At 32.3% G+C, this 26,623-nt stretch overlaps 1 protein-coding gene across 1 annotated transcript in view; it reads right to left on the reverse strand.

The window, feature by feature from the left end:
* LOC118193812 (uncharacterized) overlaps positions 1-26,623 on the reverse strand; it is a 145,289-nt gene that overhangs the window by 88,492 nt on the left and 30,174 nt on the right. Inside the window, exons 5-6 of the mRNA XM_085814785.1 lie at positions 17,606-18,797; positions 13,150-13,193 (exon numbers count right to left, since the gene is read on the reverse strand). Of these exons, the coding sequence (XP_085670911.1) occupies positions 13,150-13,193; positions 17,606-18,797 (1,236 nt within the window). The remainder of the gene's footprint in view (positions 1-13,149; positions 13,194-17,605; positions 18,798-26,623) is intronic.

The raw sequence follows: 26,623 nt of genomic DNA on the forward strand, positions 1-26,623 counted from the left end.
ACAAATCCGACACACGCACGAGTGAAACCTTCAATTTTTTCACTTGTACTGTAATATACTAGTTTTAGGTCATTAATTTCTTATTTTAAGACATAGAGCAATGTGAAAATTTTAAATAAGTAACAGATATCACGTGCAAAGCAAGGAAAATGAACGTTTATATTATAAAAGGAATGCATCGAAACGTTTTTCTTTTCTTTGTCTGTATTGTCTTATCTTTATTTATTTTCAGATACATTGTGTAAAAATATTTGGTAATTGTAAAATTATTATAATAAGTTAACTACTAAAATTTTTGGCGACCCCCTGCTGCAGGTACCGCAACTCCTAAGGGGGTCGTGACCAATAGTTTAAGAAACCCTGATATACATAAATTATTCAGAAAATACAATTACATTTAGAGAATTTTTAGAAATACTGCAAAAAGTTAAACACCACCCAAATTAATTTAATTTTCCATGAAGGGTTGACTTATGCTAATACTATCACACACAAAAGATCATTTGAAAAAGTCAACACATTCAAACAACTTTTTTTGTATGAATTTGAGGTACAGAAAAGCACATTATTTTAACTCTTATTCTGAACAATAATGATAAAAATCTGGATACTGATACGTAACAAGTAAAAGCCATGTACCCAACATTACATTTTTAGTTTACAACATTTATTTATATTTTCAGATATAATTAAATACTGCAAAATAAAAGTTACTTTCTGATATGTTCATCAGGGGAAATTTTACTGTAATTATAATCTGGGTTCATCAAAAAATTAAAAATTTTCAATACATTCATCATTCTACTCTCTTGCACATATTTTTTCCATGATTTATTTTAAAAACATTTCATAAGAAACTTAGGATAAACCTTTTCATACTTAAATGATATATTTGATTTATTAATATGCATTATTAATAAACAATATTAAACATTATAATGCAACATCAATATTATAAGCAGAAATACCACTGATATACACAAATATTACATTATAAGGTATTTCTCCCACCTTCTTAGTATGCATCTATGTAGTGGTCAGCACGCTCGACGCATTCTCGAGAGGTCCGTGGTTGGAGTCCCGGCGAAGGCACTACTCATTTTTCACGTCTCCTGCTTTCAAAAATCCTAATGTCACTACAACGGTGCCCGAACTAAAAAAGGTGGTTGGTGATGATTCTCCACCACTAGGATTTGGCAAATGTGTCCCCTAATCCCTAGTAGCCCTCTAAAAGGGGAGTATATAAGATATTTCTCCTGCCTTCTTAGCATGTCTTTGTTGTGCAGTGGTCAGCACGCTCGAAGCGTTTTCGAGAGGTCAAGTCCCAGCCAAGGCATTGCTCATTTTTTATGTTTTCTGCTTTCAAAAATCCTAATGTCGCTACAACATAAATACAACTTGTTGCTCAGTACTGCTCATAAAATCACATAAATTTTTATTATACATAAATTTAGTACCAGAAAAACTGGCACAGAGAAGCTTATGCAAAATACATAGATACATGATCTATGTGCACATTCTTTTGCATCCTCCAGCATGTAGATATCTCTGCCAGCTATGAAAACTGTTTACGGCTCAAGAATAACAAGTAACAGTTAATGGTTCTTTCTGATATCTGCAACCCCCTGCAAAGTTTTCATGAGACAATGAACTACATTGCCAAATATATTTATATGGCAACCCAGGTATGTGCACATGTAACAGGCAAGTGCAGATTTCCACCTTATGAAGTACCTTCAGTTTTCACCTTGTGAAAAAGAAAGCATTGCATTTCTTCAGAAATACAGTACTTTGTCCAATGGTAGACAACGCAAAAATTTGCATTCCAAGAAGTTGTATTTTTTAAACAACAAAATTTTACAATTCATATTTCTTAAGCAAAAATAGATCACTATGTACAAAGGGAAGAACAACAGCTAGCAGAATGACAAATCTGTGCAATTCTCTAACTTTTTTAAGTGAAAATAGATAACTGTGTACACAAGAACGAAATCAGAAAGTAACCAATTATTTAAGTGATTTTCAGTGCGGTGTCATAGTTAGTGCATCTAGACAATGTAACATACCCTGCAGGATATGGACTTAAAATGCCAATGGTTAATCCGAATCACCTTGATAACTGCATCATACAAAACTATGCATCTCACCTGGGTACTATAATGCTATGCTGTACATAATTATAACAATAATATTGGGCACTTGATGAATAGAAACAACAAGTTGTATAGTATGACAAGTTGAATTTCTAACTGCATTAGGTAAACAGAAGGATTTGCTATCCGATATAGTTTGTTAATTGTGACAAAACTCTAGTTCCAGATCCTACCTGTCAATAAGACACTGTATTAGCTGGTGGAAGACCTGTAACAGCAATAAGGATGGTTTAACTAGAAAGCACTGGAACACTTGAGTTATGGCTCTATAAAAATGTGATGTCATGCATATATGTAAATGTGCCGCATTGTGATATACACTGACTACCAATAAGTATTTGGACACCTGTGATAGAAAAGAAAAACTAACTTTATTCAAAATCAATAGTTGGTAGAGCCTCCATGAGAGGTAATTACAGCGTGGACCCTCTGAGGTATACTTTCCACAAGTCTTTGTATGACAGCTAGTAGTATTTTCTCCCACTCGTCTTAAAGAAACAACATCCTTCACCGATTTTGCACGGGTAGTGTACCCCTGAATTCGGTGATGCAACTCGTCCCAGATGTTCTTGATAGGGTTCAGGTCTGGACTCTGGGCAGGCCAGTCCATTCGATGAACTCCATTGGCACCATACCAAGCCCTAGTTAACGTCGAAACATGACAACTGGCATTGTCGTCCTGAAAGTAACAGGGGTCCAACCCGTAAAACTGCCACAACGTAGGAAGCACATTGTCATCCAAAATAGTGCAGGCATCGGAGTTGAGCTTACCATGAATGGGGACCAAGGGTCCCAGCCCATACCAGGAGAAACACCCCCAGACTATAATTCCACCTCCGCCGAACTTGACTGTTGGCACAATGCATTCTGGCAGGAGACGTTCTCCAGGTAGACGCCAGACCCAGCCATCCGAACGGTAAAGGGTGAACCTTGATTCGTCACTCCAAAGAAACCATTTCCACTGATCTATGGTCCAATTTCGATGTGCTTTGCACCACATTAACCGAGCAGCGCAGTTGGGCTTTTGTGATCAAAGGCTTATGGGCAGCAGCACGACCATGAAAACCAAGCAGATGTGCTTCCTTACGGATGGTATTCATTGAAACAATACTCCCGGATGCCTGTTGAAACTCCTCGCGGATGAGGGCCATCGGTTAGGTGCGGTTCTTCCGAATTTCTCTGGACAGCACTCGCCAGTCTCTATCTCCCAGTTTCGTTGGTCTGCCGACTCGGGGCACATTCCGACAATCACCGCTCACCTTCCACTTCTTAATCACATAGGCCACTGTCGATTTTGGGTACTTCAAATCGCTAGATATGTCCCTTAAGGATCGGCCACATTTGTGATACCCGATAATTATACCTTTCTCGAAATCAGAGAGCTCCCGAATTGCAAGGCATCTTGCATGCGACTAAAGCCGATTCTGCTTCCTACACGATATATACCGGCGGAGTCCGTGACATACCTTAGGACCGCAGATATCGTCATTTGCATAGGTGTCCAAATATTTATTGGTAGTCAGTGTAGTAGTTCTGCAATGTGCAGCAGCACGAGATGAGATATAGTAGTGAAGTTTGAGTCAAACTGCATGGAATGATGTAAGGAGATGTTCAAACTTGTATGACTGCAACTTATGTAACAAAGTACAAATTACGGAATCCAGACTCGTCGGGACTTTCGCGATTCCGGATTTGGGATTTTTTCAGATAATAGATCATCAGCTTAAATCTAGTAAGATGGCATGCAGAAATTATAAAATTAAAAATATGAAATCGCAATTTATGAAATACTGAAGTATTTATGGTCTAAAGGGTATCAAAATTTACCAAAAAAAAAAAAAAAAAAAAAAAAGGGGGGGGGCTTAATATTTATTTGTTTACCTTATTAAACATTTTTTTCAATGTAAGTTAAGTTTCTTCGTTTTTTGTGATAATACTTTAATTCTGTAGACAGAGATAATCTCTTATTTAGTTTTATTGTTGAAGTTCTGTTACTGTCGTTTCGAGAATTCCGACCGACTTTTCAATTGAAATTTTCTCATTTTCAGTAATATCTCTGTCACTTTCTTAACTATCGGTAGCGGTATTTTCTGGATCAAGAACCATACTACAGATTTCTCCATTCATTATATGATTGATGATTGAGAAGCATTATCATCACAATGAAAAACTTCTTTTATATCATCCTCATTTATTACCGCTTCTCCACATTTCTTTACAAAATCTGTTAACTAGAAAATTTCACCTTTGTTTTGCGATGTCTGAAAATCTTTAAAATTAGCAGCTGCCATCATCAAATTTGGCTAGCCTTGCATCATGAGCTTGGCGACTAACAACAAGTTCTTCCGCTAAATTTTATCTTGCTTCTATTGCGCACTGAGACAATTAAGCCTGAATTGTTTTAGTTTAGTTATTTATTATACTTATGTTTATTTCTTGCACATGCTTAAGGCTTATCAGATAAATAAATTCCCACATATACTTAAGCCTTATTGAAGGCCGGCGCTGGATATCTTACCGCCTGATGCAGTTTCTGTGGGTCCTAAATTCTGGGACTTGGCGTGGCCATACGAGCCCTGGCGCTGGTTCTGGGTTTATGCGAATAACAAATAAGTTATTCTTAATTCATATAGCCCTAAATGTAATCTTTGAGTCTATGAGTATCATTAACAAAATCTATTTTCAGCATATGGAAAGAAATTTCTGGTAAATTTTTCCTCATCAACATTTTTTAGTGCATTTAACTTAAATATGTAATCATCGCCAAGCGTGATGTCAACATAAAAGGTTTCCATACTCCTTTATTATTCAATTACTAACATAAAAAAAAATGTTTAGGCATCGCTACATCTTGAGTCATTAGTCAAGTTGTCATGTTTTGATAAACATGTGATGATGAAAGGAAAGTATAATAAATAATGATTTGCCAGGTTGGCATAAGATCAATGATGTATCTATGTGGAATGCTTCGGTTTGAGATGAGTGCCAAGCAAATACACAGCAACGGAGCCAAATTAGTGATTGTACAAATTTATGCTAAAATGATTGTTTCTTCAATAACAAGATATTTTATTTAGTGTCGAAGTGAAATTAAGAATCAGGACTCTCCAGATGTTTTATTATGCGTGGAGAGAGAAATCAAATGCGCATGCGTAAAGCCTACGAGAAAAATTTTGTTGGTGGTTTTGAGGTCCGGATTTTAGATCATTCTGATAATGGACGTCTGGATTTCAGACTTTGCACTGTAGATAACAGTAAGCATGTACCATGTGATATGTCCACGTAATAAATATCTAAGTATCAGCTTTATTTTTTTGAGTAAAGTGTCAACAATAAACCTGTTATTGAAGTAATACCAGCACCAACCCATCCATTACACATACTGCTTAAAGTCCTGTAACAGAAGGTGTCAGAAATGGTACCTGTTTGGATTTGAACAAACCACAAAAATGAAAAAAAAAAACTTGTTTATTTCAAATTCAATTAGTAATGGCTGATAGCATAGCATAACTTAGGAAGAATGAGGTACCTCAAAATACAATCACAAGGGTACTAGGTAAAATAGAACTAACTTTTGCTTCTGAACAATTTGATATTAATGAATTAGAACAGTTATTTGAACATAAAGAACTCGAACCCAGATTCAGATACAGAAAATGACGAAGATTTGGAATCTGAAATCAAACTGCTTAAGACTCTAAAATTTAAAAAGAGAAAAGTTCTGGAATTTTACACCAATTAGAGGATTAAAGAAAATATAATTAGATCACAGCAGCTATTAGTTTGAATAGTTGAAACACTTCAAGCTAACTGAAACTAGTAAGCCCAGAATAAAGCGTTTAATAACAGAATTTTACGATGATGTAAGCACTAAACAGTAGTTCTGGAGTTTTTACTGCACAATAATATGACAGAATTAACTGCCAAATAAAAGAGATAAATTCAACCTGCCAAATAAATGAGATAAATTTAACAATCTAAAATCATACTTGGTTGGTACATCCACCAATCCAAGGATTTGCTTTATCTGGTGAGAATTCTGATGCAACAATGCAATTACTTACAGAAAGATTTGGCCATAAAGATTCAGGAATTAATGCACATATATATAGGTTATTAAGTCTTAAACCCATAAATAAATCTTCTGAAATTTCAAAATTGAGAAATCTTTATGACAGTATTCAAACTTAAATAATAAGTTTAAAATTATCAGATACAAGAGCAGAAACTTATGTGAACTTACTGTCATCAATTATAATGAAAGTTATCTCAACTTATTTAAAGTTTAATAGTCTGAATATAACAGATTAATAATTTGACATTGAAAAACCACTAGAATTTATATGCTATGAACTACACATGGGAAAAAAAAATAAAATAAAAATAAAGACAATTACAGTCCTTTCATATGACTTGAAAACAAACCAGAGATTTCCAACAGGAAGGAGAGAGAGAGGGGGGGGGGAAAGAACTAGAATAGTACCAAGGTTAGAAATTATTTAGCTAGAGCTTCTATTAACTCAAAATGTCTATAATGAGAAACAGAAAATATATACTACACCAAGGAATGTGAAGAAGTTTCTGTAGAAAATATGAAAGTAAAATTAGAGCATTGAGAGTTATGTTTCTTATGTTTGAAAGGAAAATATACTATCCCTGTACATCGTTCTAAAGTTCTGTGCAGATATTAAAACTCATTAAGACTGATGATTCTACAGGCAAAACCTAAGTCCCAGCCAAAATCTCACACAATGTTACTGGTGAAATTAGCAGTCTCACCGAGAACAAAAACAACTCTGTTATTCATTCATAACCAATGAACTGAACTACTAGTTGAATGTACAGATTGCATTTTACATGCTGTAACTGATTCAGGGTCACAAATATTGATAATTAAATACATTATTAATTATCAATATTTGTGTCTTAATTTAGTTATTGTGTCTTAATTAAATACATATCAAGATCTAAAAGGTTCTTGCTGAAATAATGAAAATAATAGTTGAATTAAGTGAGTGAGTTTAGTAGTGAATCCTATAGCAAATAATCTAAGTATATATCATAAGAATATAGACAGAATCTTCTGAAATTTCAACACTGGAATTGAGAACCAAGCAATTACTGAACCTATTAATCATGATTTCACAGAAGTAATATTTCAATAAAACTGCTAATGAAGAAAAGCTAAATACTTAAAATGAAGTATAGGAGAATCTTTCAGATTTTACAAAATTTAAACAAGAGAGGGAAAATTATGAATCTTTAGAAAACTGTTCTCTTTGCGTTGCTTTATCATCAGGATAAAATCTTAGAAGAGGTAACATGCCTAAGTTAGAAGATAACAACAACTTGCACATAATAATCTGTACGGAGGACATTTAAGGAAAAAGAAAACTGCAGCAAACTTTATTCTATATAAGCCTCAAAATAAAAAGAATATTTCAGATTAATGTGATAATTGTGAATCCTGTCAATTACAGAGGAGGGAGGAGAAGACATTCTAATAATTTTTGAATTACGTCACTTAATCAAACAAATCAACCATTTAAAATAAATGTGGACATAATATGATATAAACAGAGGAATCAAAATAAGCATAAAGATAAATAAAGCATAAACTGATGATGATGCTGCTTTCCGTGATAACTGGAAACATCATCTAAAATGTATCTCTGATATATCTACACTATGATAGAGCTGACCTTCATGATAAATTTGAAAAAATAAAGTTTTACACAAGAAGTCAAATTTTTGTGGATATATAGAATGCTCTGATAAGTTTGCTCCTGATCTAGAGAAGTTCATGCTATTTAAAGTTTAAAATCTACAAAAACAAAGAATGAAGTTCACAGTATATTATTCTTACAGTTTCACTCACACATTCCTTCTTTCATTATTTTAGTCACTCTGTTAATACAATTAACCAATAGTAGAATACAGTCAAAAGTCGTTAATTCAGACACCCATAATCCGGAATGATCTATAATCCGAACCGCAAAGCTACAAACTTTCTGCGCATGCTTCGTGTTGATGCATGCGTGTAAGACATTTACGGCTACGAATATGCTTGTGCGCGTGCGTAAAATACGTTTACGAGTGCACGTTTAATGTATAACGGACGGTATAAGTTAAGCTAAAATTATCTAATTATCTATTTCAGTTAATGTTGAAGATTGCGTTGTTCCTTAATCTTCGAATTGGATCTGGCTTATTATTTTTTGCAGACTGTTAGAGCAATTTTAGGTGCTACTTTGGTAGACGGTTGCATGGATTTTTGGCGATTTACGTAGGTGCAAATGTTGGCGTGATTTTTACAGTCGTCAGCCATCTTGAAAAACTCTGTTTTTACGTATTTTGCGCATAATAAAGTATTCGAAACTAAAAAAAAAAAAAAAAAAAAAAAAAAAAAAAAAAAAAAAAAAAAAAGCTAAAAATAATGGATTAATTTTTTGTTAAAAATGTTTCTTAAGATGGCAGGCAAATGTAAATAAATACATTTACAACGAGTATAAAATAATAAAGTAAGATTAAATTATTACTTTCATATAGCAAAGAAATAGAATAAAAACACCGCTATAAAAACATTGCGCCAACGTTTAATTGGATTAAAATATTACTTAAATTGAATATCGAATTAAAAACATCATACCAATGTTTAAGAGAATTAAAGTATTACTTAAACTCAAATACTTTAAAATAAGTTTTACAGGATATAATTATTTTTAAAGCTAATCAGCTGTCATTGCTGATTAGCGACGTCTCCTCCAAAAATTAAAAATCTCAAAGGACAATTTTTTGATTCCGATAACAATAATTCTTGGTACTTACCAATAACAACATTCATCTTTGAAAGAGACGTATCCGTTCGCTTTGAAAGATGAAGAATTCGACTAGATAAAGAATGAAATTTTAAAATGGCGCGGTAATGCACAAATGTTCGGTAACGAATTAGGGAGCTGATTACAGTTCGTTAATGCACAAATATTCTGTAACCAATCAGGGAGCTGATTACATCACCCATAGAATTAAAATTATTTAAATAATCATACATAATAAAAGCATTTAAAAAAATGCAAAATTAAATTGTAGTTTAATATTTAACAGACATAAATAATGTTTAAAACATTACATTAAATTTATAGATATTAAAACCAATTACTTTTAAAGTACGACGTCATTGATTACACCATATATAAAATATTATAAACAAAAAAAATTTATTTCAAATAAAAATGCAAAATTAAATTGGTTTTTAATATTTAGAAGCCATAAATAATATTTAAAACATGGAATTTATAGATAATAAAACGCATTATTTTTAAATAAAATGGCAACAAAGTATCGGTTATCATAAATAACTTGGCCAGCAATGGGTTTACCATAAATTGTGTCGCTCGCCAAAAAAATTCACCAAAAATCCGTGCAACCGTCTAACAAAGTAGCACCCAATTTTATAAAAGTAAGCTTGAACTTTCGATTATGTCAAATAGAATTTCTGATATATATTTATTAATATGTAAAGGATCTACAAAGCGAAAGTATGTTTCGAAGTTCATTAAACAAAATGTGGAATTGCTGCAAAAAATGGATAAAGGCATATCCTTTGTTTATCTAAACTTTAACGTTTCTTTATCTAAACTTTGTTTATCTTTAACGCCGACGCGCGCAATGAATTGGAAGTTGATCTGTCAGCACTATCCTTATCATCAGGGCAGATGTTTGTATTTTATTTGACTTATAATTCCTTACTAAATGTAGTATTTCATCTCGATGTACTCCGTCTTTGATATGATTTAAATCAAATTCCTCCTCATTATAATTTGCTTCCGATAGTGAAGAAAGTGACAGAGGTTATTGAAAACGAAAAAATTTCGATTGACAAATTAGTCGGTAGACACAGCAATTATAGGACTTGAACAGCGGAACTTTGTAACTGAACAAGAAATTATGTCTGTTTATAGAATTAAAGAGAATGTATTATCACATAAAAAACGAAACAACTTACATTGAAAGAAATGTTTAATAAAGTAAACAAATAAATATTAAGCTTTTTTTTTTTTTTTTTTTTTTGTAAATTTTGATACCCTTTAGATTATAATTGTTCTTTATTTCATAAATTACAGTTTCATATTTTTAATTTTATAATTTCTGCATGCCATCTTACCAGATTTAAACTGATGATCTATAATCCGTAAAAATCGATAATCCGGAATCGCCGAAGTCCCGACGAGTCCGGATTAACGACTTTTGACTGTACTGAATAAAATCAAATGGCAAGAATATGAAAATTCTTTCATGGCACTTAACAAGGTTACTGGTGAAGCTCCTGGATGCTATACACCAAATTATAACCTATCATTCATGATCTACTCAGTTGCTTTATCTTACATTGTAGCAGCATGCTTAGGACAAAAAAGATGAAAATGGTGTAGAGCATTTACAAGTAAAAAACTATCTAAATAACGAACAAAGAAATTACACCATGAAAGAAAAGGAAGCTTTTGCTATAATTTATGTTTTAAAGAAATTTGCTAACTTTTCTATGCCAGTGCTTTTCACATAGTGCTAGATTACAATGATGAAATTCCAAATTGACATTACATACCAGTAAGGAAAGTATGCCAATTTTCTTTCCAAATTGAAAGCAAAACACTGGACTGATCCAGAACTCTTTTAATTTCCTTCCAGGAGCATTACTTACATTTGCATACATTTATGTATGCAAAAGAAAATGCATATGAAAATGAGATTATTTAAAGAACAGAATACATGTAACAAACAGTAATTGAAAAAAATTTGTGCATTTTTTCTATTGATAATTGGAATGTAATAAGCATAACTAGAATGTTTATTGTTTATAGTTACAATTAAATACAGTCAAAAGTCGTTAATTCGGACACCCATAATCCGGAATGATCTATAATCCGGACCTCAAAGCTACAAACTTTCTGCGCATGCGTCGCGTTCACGCATGCGCACAGGCGTTTACGAGAGCGCGTAAGACCCTTACGGCTGCGAATATGTTTGTGCGCATGCGCGTTTAATGTGTAACGGAGTTATACGCTAAGCTAAAGTTATCTAATTCAGTTAATGTTGCAGATTGCGTTGTTCCTTAATCTTCGAATTGGATCCGGCTTATTATTTTTTGCAGACTGTTAGAGCAATTTTATAAAAGTAAGCTTGAACTTTCGATTATGTCAAATAGAATTTCCGATATATATTTACTACAACGCGAAAGTATGTTTTGAAATCCGAAATCTGTTTATCAATTTCACGCTGCTCTGCGGCAGAGGGGGGGGGCAGAAACGTCATTATTAGATTATGATAGATTAGAAAGATTATGTCAAATAGAATTTCCAATATATATTTACTAATATGTAATTTGTATCTACAAAGCGAAAGTATGTTTTGAAATCCGAAATCTGTTTATCAATTTCACGCGGCGGATTGGAAGTTGATCTGTCAACACTATCCTTATCTTCAGAGCAGATGTTTTTATTTTATTTGGATTATAATTCCGTACTAAGTTTAGTATTTCATCTCGATGTACTCCGTCTTTGATATGATTTAAATCAAGTTCCTCGTCATTATAATTCGCTTCCGATAGTGAAGAAAGTGACCCAGAGGTTATTGAAAACGAAAACATTTCGATTGACAAATTAGTCGGTATTCTCAACACAGCAATTATAGGACTTGAACAGCGGAACTTTGTAACTAAACAAGAAATTATGTCTGTTTAATAGAATTAAAGAGAAAGTATTATCACATGAAACGAAGCAACTTACATTGAAGGAAATGTTTAATAAAGTAAACAAATAAATATTAAGTTTTTTCTTTTTGTAAATTTTGATACCCTTTAGATCATAATTGTTCTTTATTTCATAAATTACGGTTTCATATTTTTAATTTTGTAGTTTTTGCATGCCATCTTACCAGATTTAAACTGATGATCTATAATCCGGAAAAATCGATAATCCGGAATCGCCGAAGTCCCGATGAGTCCAGATTAACGACTTTTGACTGTATGGTATTATTTAGTTAATTAATAAAGTTATATAACTAAATGATATTTAAATAAAATTAACCATAACTAGGTAAACATATATAATGGTTATAAATATCAAATATTTGTTCATTATTATTATAGCGAGTATCGTTAGTTTTTTTAAAAGACACAGCCAAGTTTTAGTTCTAAGTCTTATAAATGTGATGCACTCTGATCCAGTAGTTTCATATGTGCATGCTCAGCAATATGGCGAGGTATAGCAACAAAGCCAAAGTCAAACTTTACAGAGTAAGGCAATGTTATATGTAAAAGTAAGTATGTTATGTGATAAATCTGTGTAATAAAATATCTTGTTTACATATCAATTATACTCAATGGAAAAAATGCCAGCAAGAAACCTGCCATTGAGATAATACCTGCATCAACCCACCCACTGTATACAATCGCTTGAAATCCTGAGATACCCTGGTACATACAAAAATGTCTGTGACAAGTTAACAACATGTGAAAGTATAATTGTTCATGCCCTGCATTCACGCTGACGAACTGAGCCTGATCCCAGAGGACAATGCCTCTCCACACAGAGTTGAGATGCCACATTATAGTTGTACAAGCATTCATCTGAGTTTGGAGTTTTGCCATTCTGATTCATACAAATCCAAATTTTACACTAAATTTTAGAATTTTAAGTATTATAACTTAAATTTTGATAATTAAAATGTTAACCAATTTTTAATCTAATTTACACTTTTTATATGTGCATATTTAATACAAATAGACAATAAGTTGTGCAAATGGCAAAAAATATATATTTTTAACTATTTCTTTTGAGAATTTGAAAAATAATCATTGTAAAATATAGTGGTGGTACTAAGGTTTTTCAATTTTTGTTTAGATGGTACGTGTTAGTCAAAAGGCTGAGAACCGCTGATTTAGACAATTATTTTAAGTACACATTAACACTTTTACACAACAATGAAAATGCCTTACTTGTAGCGAGATGTTGATGCAGAATTAGGCACTGCATATGGCACCTAAAACAAAGATGAACAGACTGAAGAAAAAATTTTACACTCATATTTCTTAAATATATAACAAAATGAAGTAATTAGAGATAAAAGCTGTATCTAATGCTAAAAGAATTTCCAGTACTTTTTTAAGCTTATATTTTTATCAAAACATTTAATTTTATTTACCGATAAGTTTTTGTTTTCTTACAGCAATTCATGAGTTGATATAATAACATTACTCATTATTAGTTCCATAGGACAGATTTTAATCAATAAAGTAGAATTCATGATGTTATATGTCAAACTACTTTCAGTTCAAATTATTTTGATACAATTGCTTTGAAGCTACAGAAATTCTTAAATATTAAGTTAAAAAGTGATTTCTGAGAAAAAAATTATGAATTTAATTTCCCGTACTCATTCACGATAAAATGCTATGCATAAAATGATTGTGTGGTGCAAAGCAAGAAATTTTTAGTTTCTTTCTTTAGGAAAGTGTCAAATATGGGACCTTCCCAAAGTAAGAAGCTACAGTGCTACATTTGCTAGTGGGCTTAGATCCATGAAACAGGATTCACAACTGATTTTAAACTTTTCATGGACATATATCATTCCACTGTCTCTCCCTAAATTAAGCAGAGAAATTTTAGCCTATTTTGACATTCTGACTTAAAATCTGAAACACTGTTTCCACCATTTCTCATATGACCCTGGGTAGACTGCATATGATCTGTGCAGAATTATAGTTTACTAGAAACTAATTTGACATATCAAGCTGTTTTTCACTTACAGTTACAACAACTGACAGTTTTGATCTCTAGCCAACATAAGTATATGTGAGCACAAAATCATTTGCACATGGCTTTGATCAAGTATAGGTATGGAGTATTATCAGGCCATTCCAAATGTTTTATTCATCTGTTGGCAACTCTTTCCTTTTTTTGGGGGAAAGGTGCTCCAAAATTCCACCCTGGACAGTTAGCAAATTATTGGCACTTAAATTGATTGTGCCTAGGAATATGTCTTAATTTTATTAAAATAGATTCTAAATTTTATGACTGGTGATTTGACAAATACAAGTGGTCTACCAAGTGAAGAATACATTGCCTCAGATAACTTTAAGTTACCATATCCCAAACTTTAGTTTGTTTTGCTTATTTTAATTATGGCAAAGCATGCTAAGGCTACCCGCCTAAGGGATAGGATGCCTTTGTGGAGGACAAAAACTATTTAGTGGATATGCTTGAAATCAATTCACAAGGTTGCTGTGGCATTAGCAGAAAACACAGTGAACCATAAAGCAAAGTGAAGAACACATGCATTACAACCATCAGATACAAAAACATATGTATTACAACCATCCCACTGCTGAAGACCAAATGGGTTGGAAGAATGTGCAATGGAAATATCACAATAATTACAGTATGATACCCTTTAGCTGAAATACCTACTTGACAACAGTTAGCAAGCTGGCAATAGTATTGCTCACTGCTTGCTGTAGCAGTAGTGCCCATTCCTGAAGTAATGCATGTCAAAGCTTGTGGAAAGTGCCTGGTGCCACACTGCAAACTGCTATCCATCATACCAATATGTCCCACACATGCTCTAGAGTATTCAGGTCCGCTCTAGAGTATTCGCGTCATTTTGAGACATAATGGGTTAGAGGAAAGCAAGATTTTACTCTACACACTCCATTTTCACATCGTCATGAAACGTAGGTATTTAGCTATTTTACGAACTTAAAAGAAATTTTGTGTTTCAATAAATCGATTAAATACTAATTTATTTAACAAAGTTAGCTTAACACCTTTTTAATGGGATTTTTTCTAAAAAAGTTTATTTTTCTTTGATTTTTGGACACGTTAAAATTTCATCCTTGCGACTGCTTTTACAAAAAGAATTTTGGAAAAATGATAATATTTCGTATTTAAAGAAAAAATTTTTTAAATGAAGCTTCCGAGTACACTTTTCACATCTCACATCTTTAAAAATGGAATTTTGGCAACAATTTTCCTGTCTTATTGTTGCTGATAGATTTTTGATGAAATTGCATCATTTTGAATAGTTTCATTCTTTTAGAAATATGGGTTTGGCAACAATTTTTCATCGTATTTCTTATATCACTGTTTTTAAGAGACTGGCATATTTCATTGTCATTTATATATATATATATATAATACAATTTTAGTGATTTTTTTTTGGATAAAGTTGTTCTGCAGAGTAAAATTCTGCGTGGAATTTTATGTTTTTTGAGTTGCTTTCATGTTATTTTTTGCTTATTTTGCAGTTTGTAAGATATTGAAAGGTTTTGCATGATTTTTTTTTCTTCAACAGAAATTTGGTTAATTTGGGTAGGGTAGACTTGTATTATAGTACCCCTTGTATTATGGCGAAGTTGTTGTTTCATTTATGGTAGCCTGAGTAGTTGAATGTTATGGAAACCCTATTGTGACGTAATCGGGTGCATGATTCTGGGAAATTTTGAATCATGGGATGTTTAGTAAGCGTTTTTGTGGTGTGTGTTAAAACCGTTTAGATGGATTTGTAAGAAGAAAGGTTCAGATGGTCACTATGTGAAGCGCTTGATCAGAAAGAGTACCTGGTTTGAAAAAAGTCATTTGAGTATGATTGATTTACGTGTTTTACATGGCTCTGAGTGTACGAAGCGAACTCGAAAATCATGGTAAGTGAATATTTGCTTTTGGTAGTGCTTAAATGTATAATATGTTTTTCCTTTTTTATGTTATTTTACTGTTTGGTTTAAAATGTATTTTATTGAGATTATGTATTTTTTGCTTGCCTATATTGTAGACTTTGGTGCTCCTTTGACTTTTTAAGTGAAAATATATCGATGTGTACGTGAACAAAATAAAGGGAATGCGCAATGCAAGTTTGTGCAATTCTGGGATTTTTTTTAAGTCAAAATAGGTCGACGTGTACATGGACAAAGTTAAAAGAGTGTGCAATGCCATTTTTGTGCAATTCGGAGATTTTTTTTAAAGTGAAAATAGGTCGACGTGTACATGGATAAAGTCAAAGGAGTGCGCAATGCCATTTTTGTGTAATCTGGGGTTTTTTTTTTTAGGTGAAAATAAGTCAATGTGTACATGGATACCGAGTTTGTGCAATTGTTTGTCTTGTTATTTTGGCTTTGTGTAGCGGCGATTTTTGCGCCAAAAATCGCCACTTCACAAGTCAAAATAACAAGACAAACAATTGCACAAAATTGGTATCCATGTACTGCCAAAAATCGCAAAGTTTCACCAAAGGGTACCCTAAACTATACTTTTACCGTTAATTTTTTATTAGGATAATTAATATTTGTATTAAGGATATAGCTTATTTCATTGTAATTTTTTTCTCTTGAAAATATAAGATAAAATATCATTAATTATACTTTGCTTTTCAGAATTTTTTGTTTTTTGTATTCTTTTATGTGATTTATTGCTCATTTCACTGTTTTTAAGATATTGAAAAGTTTTGAGTGATTTTTTAGGAAACAAAGTTCTTAACCTCCTTTATACCATTTCAGTTCTTGAGATTTTGCAAAGGGAAGTTGGTTAATTTATTTATTAGGATAATTAATATTTGTATTAAGGGGTATTGCTTATTTCATTGTAATTTTGTTATACGTAATACCTTTTTTTGTATGGAGTTGTTCTGCAGAGTAAAATTCTACGCAGTTTTTAAATTTAATGTTTGGTGTTCCCTTCAGCCATTTTTCTGGTACATTTAAAAGCCAGACGAAGGCTGGCAGCGAAGCTGTTAGTTGTCTATAAATATCACGTCGGTAGCTATTGCAAGGATACAAGGACATACAAAAGGGTGTAGAATTTCATTGCGATATCAACCAGCTGTAATGGAACCACTATTAATCACACAGAGGTTGGCGCAGCCGTTCATTGCTATCCTAGCCCATACAAGTAAGCCTCCTCCTCTGTCTCTTTTGATGATGTTTGGCACCCGATAATATGTTTCTGGCTCTTGCCATATCATTACACTTCAGGAATTGTTCTGGATGTTAGAATAAGACTCATCCATAAACAGTATGCGACACCATTGTTCTGGTGTCCAACAGCATCCACGGGCTCACACTCAACCATGTTCTGATATGCGACAGGGACTAAGAAGCACAAACCACAGGTCATCATGCATACAGTCCACCTTCATGTAGTCAGCATTACACAGTTTGGCAGGATATGGGCCATCTTGCATCAGCAGAGAGATGATGCCAGCTGTTGTGTTATTAGTGATCTCCGATATCTTGTATGTATCAAAATATGCTCTGCCATAATTAAACAACCCAATGGTATTACTTTAAACTTTATTTATGTAAGTGACAAAACTCCTGGAATGATCCTAGTATGTAAACATGTATACTATAATTAAATTAGTTATACACACATACAAAAAAATGATAATAATAAATTTTATACCTGGGACCATGGTGATATTAAAACTGATGACTGTTGTGCAGATGACTGTTTCTGCTGTTCTTGCATTGAGGGCAGATATGATTGTTCAGAACGAGAATTTACAATGCCTGCAGTACTAACTTCTGCATTTTGCTGCTGGTTAAGCAACTGTTGTAACAAAGGACTTCCAAGCTGAGTACAGTTGTTTGATTCCTTGGAAGTTGGAGTGGTTGGAACTGAAGAGGCAGTACTACTTTGATCAGACGTCTCAATTTTTACAATTTGCATCGACGAACGAGAATAGAGGGAATCAGCAGCATGCTCTTGAAGTCGAACCACTGTACCGGAGCCCGAGTCAAACTGCAAATTCACTGATCCTTGAGGAGTAAGGGCAACAATTTGTTTTGCTCCTGATGATGAATTTACAACTTCAAAGCAGGTTTCTGATAAAACAGGTTGTTCTAAACGATTTTGATCTCTAGTGTCCTGAGATAATATATCCGATTTCTCCTGCTTTGTGTTTCCTAACTGTGATTGAGAAAGCTCCGAACCTGATGAATTCCCTTGTTCTGTATTAGATGTTTCAAAGCTCCTAGCTAGCAGCTGTGTAGATTGTGTCTGACCAATGGATTGTGAAGCTCCAAAGTTTTGTGCGAGGAGCAGAGCACCAGTATTGATTGTCTGGGGTTGCCATGAAGTGAGAACAGTATTACTATCAGATCGAGTAATATTCTTTGGTGATGATGATGCTACTTGCTGTTGTCCTTTACTAGAAGGCTGTTGTTGGAATGTAAGAAATTGAAGGTGTGATGCAGCTGTTGGTATCACAGAACTAACAACAGAACTGCTAACTGTCCGAGATAAATTCTCAGTATTGGCAGATGAGGCACGACCTGAGAGAGATGTTGTAGTTGGAGGAGGTGCGTACTGTATTCTGTTAGCCAAAGAGGATTCTGTAAAAGCAGGTCCAGAACTGCTGGTGATAACACTTGCAGGAAAAGACGTTTGAAGAGAGTTGAAGCCTAAGTGTGCTAAACCTGGTATCACAGACACTTGGCTACTCAAAGATGCAGATAAGTTATTTGATGATGTATTGGAATGATGGTTTTCTTTATGCCTCCTCAAAGATCTTGCATCACAGTAACTTTTCCCACAACCTTCGGCATCACATTCAAATGGTTTCTTATTTCTATGTGTAAGCATGTGACCATTCCTGAAATAAGAAATGAAAATAATCAAGGTCAGATTATGGAAAGGAGAAATTTAAAAATTTGCCTCTAAAGCAAGTAAACTGAAGACTTTAAACCAGAAATTAAGCATGTATATCAATTTACTGCATACACACACACACAAAGGGAAAACAAAAACAAGGTAAAACTACCAAAGACAACAAGCAAATTTCTGAGCTTTCCTGTATACACTTATCATCATTAAATAAAATAAAATTTAAAAAAAAAAAAAAATCAACTGAAACTTGACTAAATTTTAAGCAAACTGAAATAAAAACAAATTACGAGTGTACTTTTAATTAAAGTCAGGCACGCACACTGTATGGTAAAAGTGACAGCTTTTAGCTTTACTTAGCATTAGAACACCACAAATTTCTACCTATCATTACAAAAGTATTCTCAATATTTCAATATTAAAAACATTTGAAGTACAGTCTCAATGTGTTTGCCATAACATTATCACCCAAGTCTGAATATCTTCTACACTGATTTCTAAAAATTATAGAAAAATCACAGATACAGAGATAACTCTTTCAGAAATTAGCTAATCCATATAAAATTTGAATATGTTGTCAAATAAGAATTGCTGAGTAAAACTGCAGTATGCAAATTAGTGGTGCTGCAATCGAAAAACATCATCTGAGAGCAGCATAAAATTGCATGTTTCAGAGAAAGCCTGAAAATTTTGATGTTATATTGAGGCAAGAAATCTGCAATGGCCAATTTATAACAATGACCTCCAGGCATCATTTGCCTGAAAAACTGTGATGGAGAGCTTCTGGGGGACTAGAGGCAGGTCAAAGTCAAACAGAAGAGGCCAGATGGCTAAATGAGAGTCCTTTTATTGTTCATTGACTTTATAAACAATTTCTAATTACAGATATAGCATCCAGGACAACCAACCACTGTGCTTTGGTGTCAACATCAACCTTGCATAGAAGGCTTCACAAAGGAGGTCTATACATGCAAGGCAACCAGCCATTTGCATGCTGTTCCCGTCACATCACAGAAGGGAACATTAGATGTGAGCATGTTCACATGCCTACAGGACAGTTGATCAATGGAGGGTTGTTCTCTTTACGGTTGAATCCGGGTTTAGTCCCCCGTTTTCATCTATCAAACATCATGAAAGAGATGCATATGGTGGAGGCAGTGACTGCATAATTGACAGCATCGGACATGGCTGTACGAGTTATACTGCTTCTAGGGAAGATCACACTCAACACTGAAGATAATTTTCCTATACCAAATTGACACATCTGGTTTGATCATTTTATACATATGCTAATTTGTATAATATCATAATTGTCTGGTAATTTCTTTTAATGATATTTTATATCTTACTGTATGTTGTATACTGTGGGTCAGTTTCATTAAATTATACATGTAACTTTTTGGCAATCACCATTTTTGTGTTTTTTCCTTAATAACCAGAGTATTTTCCCATCAATTCTATGCTAATACAAAAGGGTATCAAAAGGTTTCGAGATTAACTATGATGACAAGAAACTATTTGTACACATTATCAGCTTTCAAAGTAATCCCCTTGCATAGCCATAAAGTATTCCCAGTATTTTTCATGTTGGATCTTTGCAACAAAGTTAAAATGGTGCCCTTTAACCTGAATTTTTAACCACTTGAAGAGAAATATATAGAAACAGTATGACATATGAGATCACGTGACGCTTTGCAAGAAACTCGTGTGGGAGGGCAGAATCAAAAAGGTTAGAATAGATGCAGTATGCTTTATGTCACAAAATTGAAGCCAAGGAAGTATCCACAGCGTGACGTCACAACTGATGATCATGGCTTCCGTGTGGCGTACGGATAAGACGAAAGTTTTGATTATAATTGTATTGAAACTGCTCAGCGAGATAAAATGGATGAATGCAAGGAAGGATGTAACAATCATTCCTGCTGTGTAGCAGCTAACTTCATAAGTAAATGCCAGAAACAGGTCATTTTTGTATTTCTATTATTCTGACTTTGTTGCTACTTGCCATTAGTTCAGCATTCTTTTGTTGACATATTTGTTGATCACTTCCAACCTAATGTGCTGCACCAAATTGTTCATATCATTCTAGAAATAACTTTAGGATGTTTTGTTTCACAAAAAATGAAAAAAGACGAAGAACATGGGCAATTATTTCTGGTCGAGATTAATGGATTCCAGTCACATGAGCATGTTTTTGTGAGGTAAGTGCAGCTTCATATTTTTCCTTAGAATATTAGAAAAACTACTTTATTATTTCTTCAGAATGTTTACTTTCATTTAGCTGTCACATATTGCCAGTGAAATAATTTTACAAATACAAAATCAATTGCGGAATGCGTGTGCATTTTTGCAGTAAAATATCGCCAATACTGTTTTTTACTATTGCTAATATTTTATACTTTTTGTAAAATTGTATACTACACTTTATGTAAACTTTGTCTCGGTTGGAATTGTGATATGCGTTTTTTAATTTAAATTTTACTGTACAAATAGTGAATTAAAAAGTCGTATGCTGTATTTTGATTCTGACGTATTGCCACCAAATCTATCTGTTGGCACCAGTGTTAAAACTTGGTTAGTATAATATAAATTATAAATTGTTTATGTTTTTCTGTATAGTAAGACAAATATATTCTGAGTCTTTCAAGTAATATGAAGAATTTAAGCATTAATTTAAATAACTTATGATTCATTTTGATCCCATTATCATGCTTTATGTAGTAGTAAACTTTTGTGTTGTATTTTTAATTCTAGTTATTTTAAATTTATTTTCGACATGTGAACAGGAAATATGTTTTAAGCAGCTTCATTAATTATTTAATTTTAATTTTGTCCTATTTTCATATAAAAGTTAAAATTTTTCAGAAAATTGCATTCTTAATAGTGTGATTAAATTCCTTTAATACATGTAACTGTAATTAAATACTAATGCTTTTAATGTTAAACTTCATACATGCTTTTGTTAAATTTGAAGGTACATTTTGAATGTTCTAGGAAAGATGGGTTTAAAAAACTAAAGCCCGGTTTAATGTGCCACACACAACACAACTGTTGACCCTACAGCATTTAAGAGGCATTGGTTTACCAAAGCATCATTCAATGATATCCAATTTTTAAAACATATGTTTTTTTTTTAGTTTTATAGTTTTCATAAAAAATATGTTTCATATTACAAACAGACTAATTAGTTTTATAAATAAATAAAAATATTCAAATTAAGGCATTATATAAGCTTTAATTTCAGTGCCTAAGAATAGATTAAAGAATAAATTGAAATAAATTGAAATTTAATAAATTGAATAAATTGAAGAATAAATTGAAATTTTTAATAGATAATAATTCATAATGTTGGTTTAAATTTCGCTGTTATATATACAATTAAATGTGTATTTTATTATTATAATCATATTTAAAATGAGACAAAGAAACAACCTCGATTTGATGTAGTTTTTGAATAAAATTATCGATTTCGCAGCCAATCAGACACAGGTCTCTTTTCTTCAGAATTGCTCCTAAAAACAGAAACCTGTATTTGATTGCCTTCTAAGTCCACAGAGTTTTGTTCAAAATTAGGATTAAATTAATATTGCTTTTTTGCTTAATTTTAAACTTTAGATAAACAGATAGGAATATACATTGAGTAAGCAAAAGAACAGCATTGAGAGTAATAATTTTGAGAATATGGTAATGCATGTTTTAATGTCCTGTATGTCTCGTCTAAGTCCTCCTCTTCAGAAATGGGGCTTGATTGTTTTCCCTTATTATATATTTCACCTTTTACTTAGAAATATTATACAAAGTAAATATGCAGTACCCAATTACATTATTATTTCCATCATTATTGGATTAATTTGAAGTGAAGTTAGTAATTAAGGTTAAGCATTTATAAAATGTTTATATTTTGTTCACAAAAATTTCCATCATGTAATAGTTACTTTTATGTTATGGAAGATATCATGCTCTGCTAAATCAAATTTACTTTTGTGTGAACTTAAATCTTAAGCACCAATAGTAAGTCTGTTTTGGCATATTATTAAGAATTTTAAATGAAAAATTTTTTGGTACTGTGAAAGAATGACCAACTGATGTTTATCTTACTAATCAATGTCTTACAGTATTGTAATGATTTGCATGATTTTTCATAATGTGATGTTGCATATATGTTTTAGTCTTCGTTATCAAATAAATATAAAGAGTGTATTGCTAATCAGATATTTCTTCTTTCATAAGACTGTTATCTATCATGATGTGATGCTTGGGATTTGTTTTTAGAAGGCCAAACACTATTTTTCTAGATGCTAATAGAAGTAGTGCATTTTATTAATTTACTTACTGCTTTAAAAGAGGTTTTGAATCAAGGCTTTCCCCTGCTTTCAGTATGCACATACAACTTACTTAAGCTATATTTTTAACATATTAATGAGATATATGTAAATGAAATAGGTCTCTTAGGTTAGCTCCTTTAATAAGGGGGAAAAAACTGAACCAAATTGATATACCTTAAAAACTTTATATTGAAAACAATCAGATTTTTTTAAAAAGTTATTCTAGCATTTCTCCATAAATTCACATAAATAAAAATTCAGTAAAGTAGAACTAATATTATGTGATTCTATATAAAGCTGTTGACTTATAATGGAAAAATCCAGTTACTATATTTTAATAAAATTTTAATGTAATGGAATGACTTGCACTACATTAGAAAAAAAGAGTGAAAAAATTACTATTTTTGCTCTATTTTCACTATAAGTACAATTGTTTTGCATATGTTTGCTATCAGAAGATGTAGATCTGAAGCTAAATAATATTTTTGTTTTTACTTATGCAAATTAATTAATAAGAATTTGATTTTAGATTGTCCTTGCAGTGCTATAGGTTAAATCTTACGTAGTATGTTATGGAATTATCGGTACCGGATTCAGAAATCTATATATGAATGTATGTGTATATGAATGCATGTATATATGAACATGCGTATGTATGCGTGTGTATACATAACACACATATATTATTCAAATAAATATATACATACATTTTTAATTCCCATTCCGATAACAGAAGTGTACCAAATTGTTAAATATTCAGATCTGTATAATAAGATATTAACAACATATGTATGTTTTTCCCCTCGTTTAATTTATAAATTTACCAGTTTTTTTATATATTATATAAAGTAACTCTCAATAGCAAATGTACTGGTAAACAGTGTCTGTAAATTTGGTATGGAAAAGTATTCTTTTTATTTTTATTTATTTATGTGTATTCATTTTTAAAATTTTCTTTTTAGCTAAATAAAGGGAAAAAAAGTGTATTTTTGATGTGGAATTTTTACATTGCTAAATCTATATAAAAATTGATTTTTAAATATAGATTCTCACAGCCATTAGAGCATTGAAATAGTTTTTATAGCATTCTGCGAAAAATATCAAAATTTAGAAACGTATATCTCAAATCAGTATTTTTAATCATAAAGCTTCTAGCTGCCTTTTTCTGGATATGCACACAAAATAACATTTTTAACCAAATTGTTGCAATAATAAACATTCGATTCCATGTGAGCAAACTTCAAACTTGAAAATTAAAAACAAAAATTATATGCAGACTAGCCATTAAATTTTTCAAAAGTTTAAAATATGAATTGGCTAGATATATTAAAGCATCAGCACGTATTTATGTACTTATTGTATAAAATTTGTTTACAATTTTAGAAAAGTAAGTGTTGATTCGGGAAAGCTTTAGAAACTTAAAAAATACTGGAGTTTTATCCATATCCATTTGTAGTCACAACTTTAATGTCCTCTAAATAATTTAATGTGTAATGTAAATAAAAGTAATATGCTTAACTCCATCAGTACTGAAATGGCATAGCTAAGATATTAAGAATTATGATACAAGTACTGTATTGAAAGGCTTATAATTTTATATAATACATGAAACTACCTTGAATTATAAAAGAAAAGTAGTTAAATAAATATGCACATGCGATTTCAAACCCATTATAACCTCATGCAAAATTAAGAATACAGCTGCGAGAAATCTCATCAAAAAGTACATTTAGAGTTGTCTAACATTATGAATGTATTTAAAAGTAAAAATTGAAAATTCAGAAGTTGAAAAGAAAGTTTTTTGTAACTTATATAAGAATCTGAAATATCATATGTGAAAATGTTTTAAAAACTTATTTTGAATCATATGAGAAATTCAGCATTTTAAAAAAACACGAGAAAGAAGCCACACATCTTTATATGAGTGTGAAAAATCGGAACTTTGAATTCTCGAAAATGTTAAATAATTAAAGTTTTAACGAACACCGCTTAAGAGCCAAATAATGGCCCCCAACTGAAATTGTAACCCTAAAGCGTCTCAACAACATGGCTGATGACTCACCCATGAAAGCTGCCATTATCAGTCGTGACATCACGCATAGTGACGTATCATGGCTTCCTTTTCATTGCACAGAACACACGGGGAAGGCTTACTCCATTTATTCTAACTTCCTTGGGCAGAATGATAACATGATGCACTGTCATCGACATTTTTTCTTGAAGGTCTTCCTAATCTTTCACTGTTTTTGAGATTTTTTTTTTGCTTTTGGAGCATATGTGTCACTCAAAACACACGAGTCGCACAACTATGGATGGAAACAGCACAATATCTCTCAGCTCATTGACAAACGAAGGTCGGTGCTCCTGTGATTGTGGATATGGCCTTGCTCTGTCCTTTGTTGGAATGTTACACTACTAGTCTTGAAATTTTTTTTATACCATCTCGTAAACACATCCAATATTATAATTTCAAACGCACACAAAAAATTACAATATATATGCCAGACATATTCAGAGCAAAATAGCATACAGGCTATCTTTTAAGATCCCAGAAATACAGACCATATGATATTACCAAATTTTTTAATAGAGTTGAGTTTTGGCAGGTTTTTAATGAATGCTGCAGCCAGATGAGAAACATATGTGCCGGCATGTTATAATTTAAAGCATTTATTATCAAGAAATTATTTATTATCAAGAAAAAATATAGTGGTTCAATTTCAACACTTATTTTCTGAAATGGTTTTGGACTTTGATGCATAGTACAGTCAAAAGTCGTTAATTCGGACACCCATAATCCGGACCTCAAAGCTACAAACTTTCTACGACGCATGCGTGTAAGACCTTTACGCCTGCGAATATCCATGTGCGCATGCGCATAATACGTTTACGCACGCGCGTTTAATGTATAACCGACGGTATAAGCTAAGCTAAAATTATCTAATTCAGTTACTGTTGCCGATTGCATTGTTCCTTAATCTTCGAATTGGATCCGGCTTATTATTTTTTGCAGACTGTTACAGCAATTTTATAAAAGTAAGCTTGAACTTTCGATTATGTCAAATAGAATTTCCGATATATATTTACTAATATGTAAAGGTTCTACAAAGCGAAAGTATGTTTCGAAGTCCATTAAACAAAAAGTGGAATTGCTGCAAAAAATGGATAATGGATCCTTTGTTTATCTAACCATTCAGAAATTTGTTTATCAATTTCACACTGCTCAGCGGCAGGGAGGGGGGGGGGGTACACTACCGCGCGCAATGAATTGGAAGTTGATCTGTCAGCACTATCCTTATCTTCAGGGCAGATGTTTTTATTTTATTTGGCTTATTATTCCTTACTAAATGTAGTATTTCATCTCGATGTACCCAGTCTTTGATATGATTTAAATCAAATTCCTCGTCATTATAATTCGCTTCCGATAGTGAAGAAAGTGACACAGAAGTTATTGAAAACGAAAAAATTTTAATTGACAAATTAGTCGGTA

Source organism: Stegodyphus dumicola, chromosome 4, assembly GCF_044657685.1.
Source record: "Stegodyphus dumicola isolate Sdum_Otavi_A_Nest chromosome 4, ASM4465768v1".
Lineage (NCBI taxonomy): Eukaryota > Metazoa > Arthropoda > Arachnida > Araneae > Eresidae > Stegodyphus > Stegodyphus dumicola.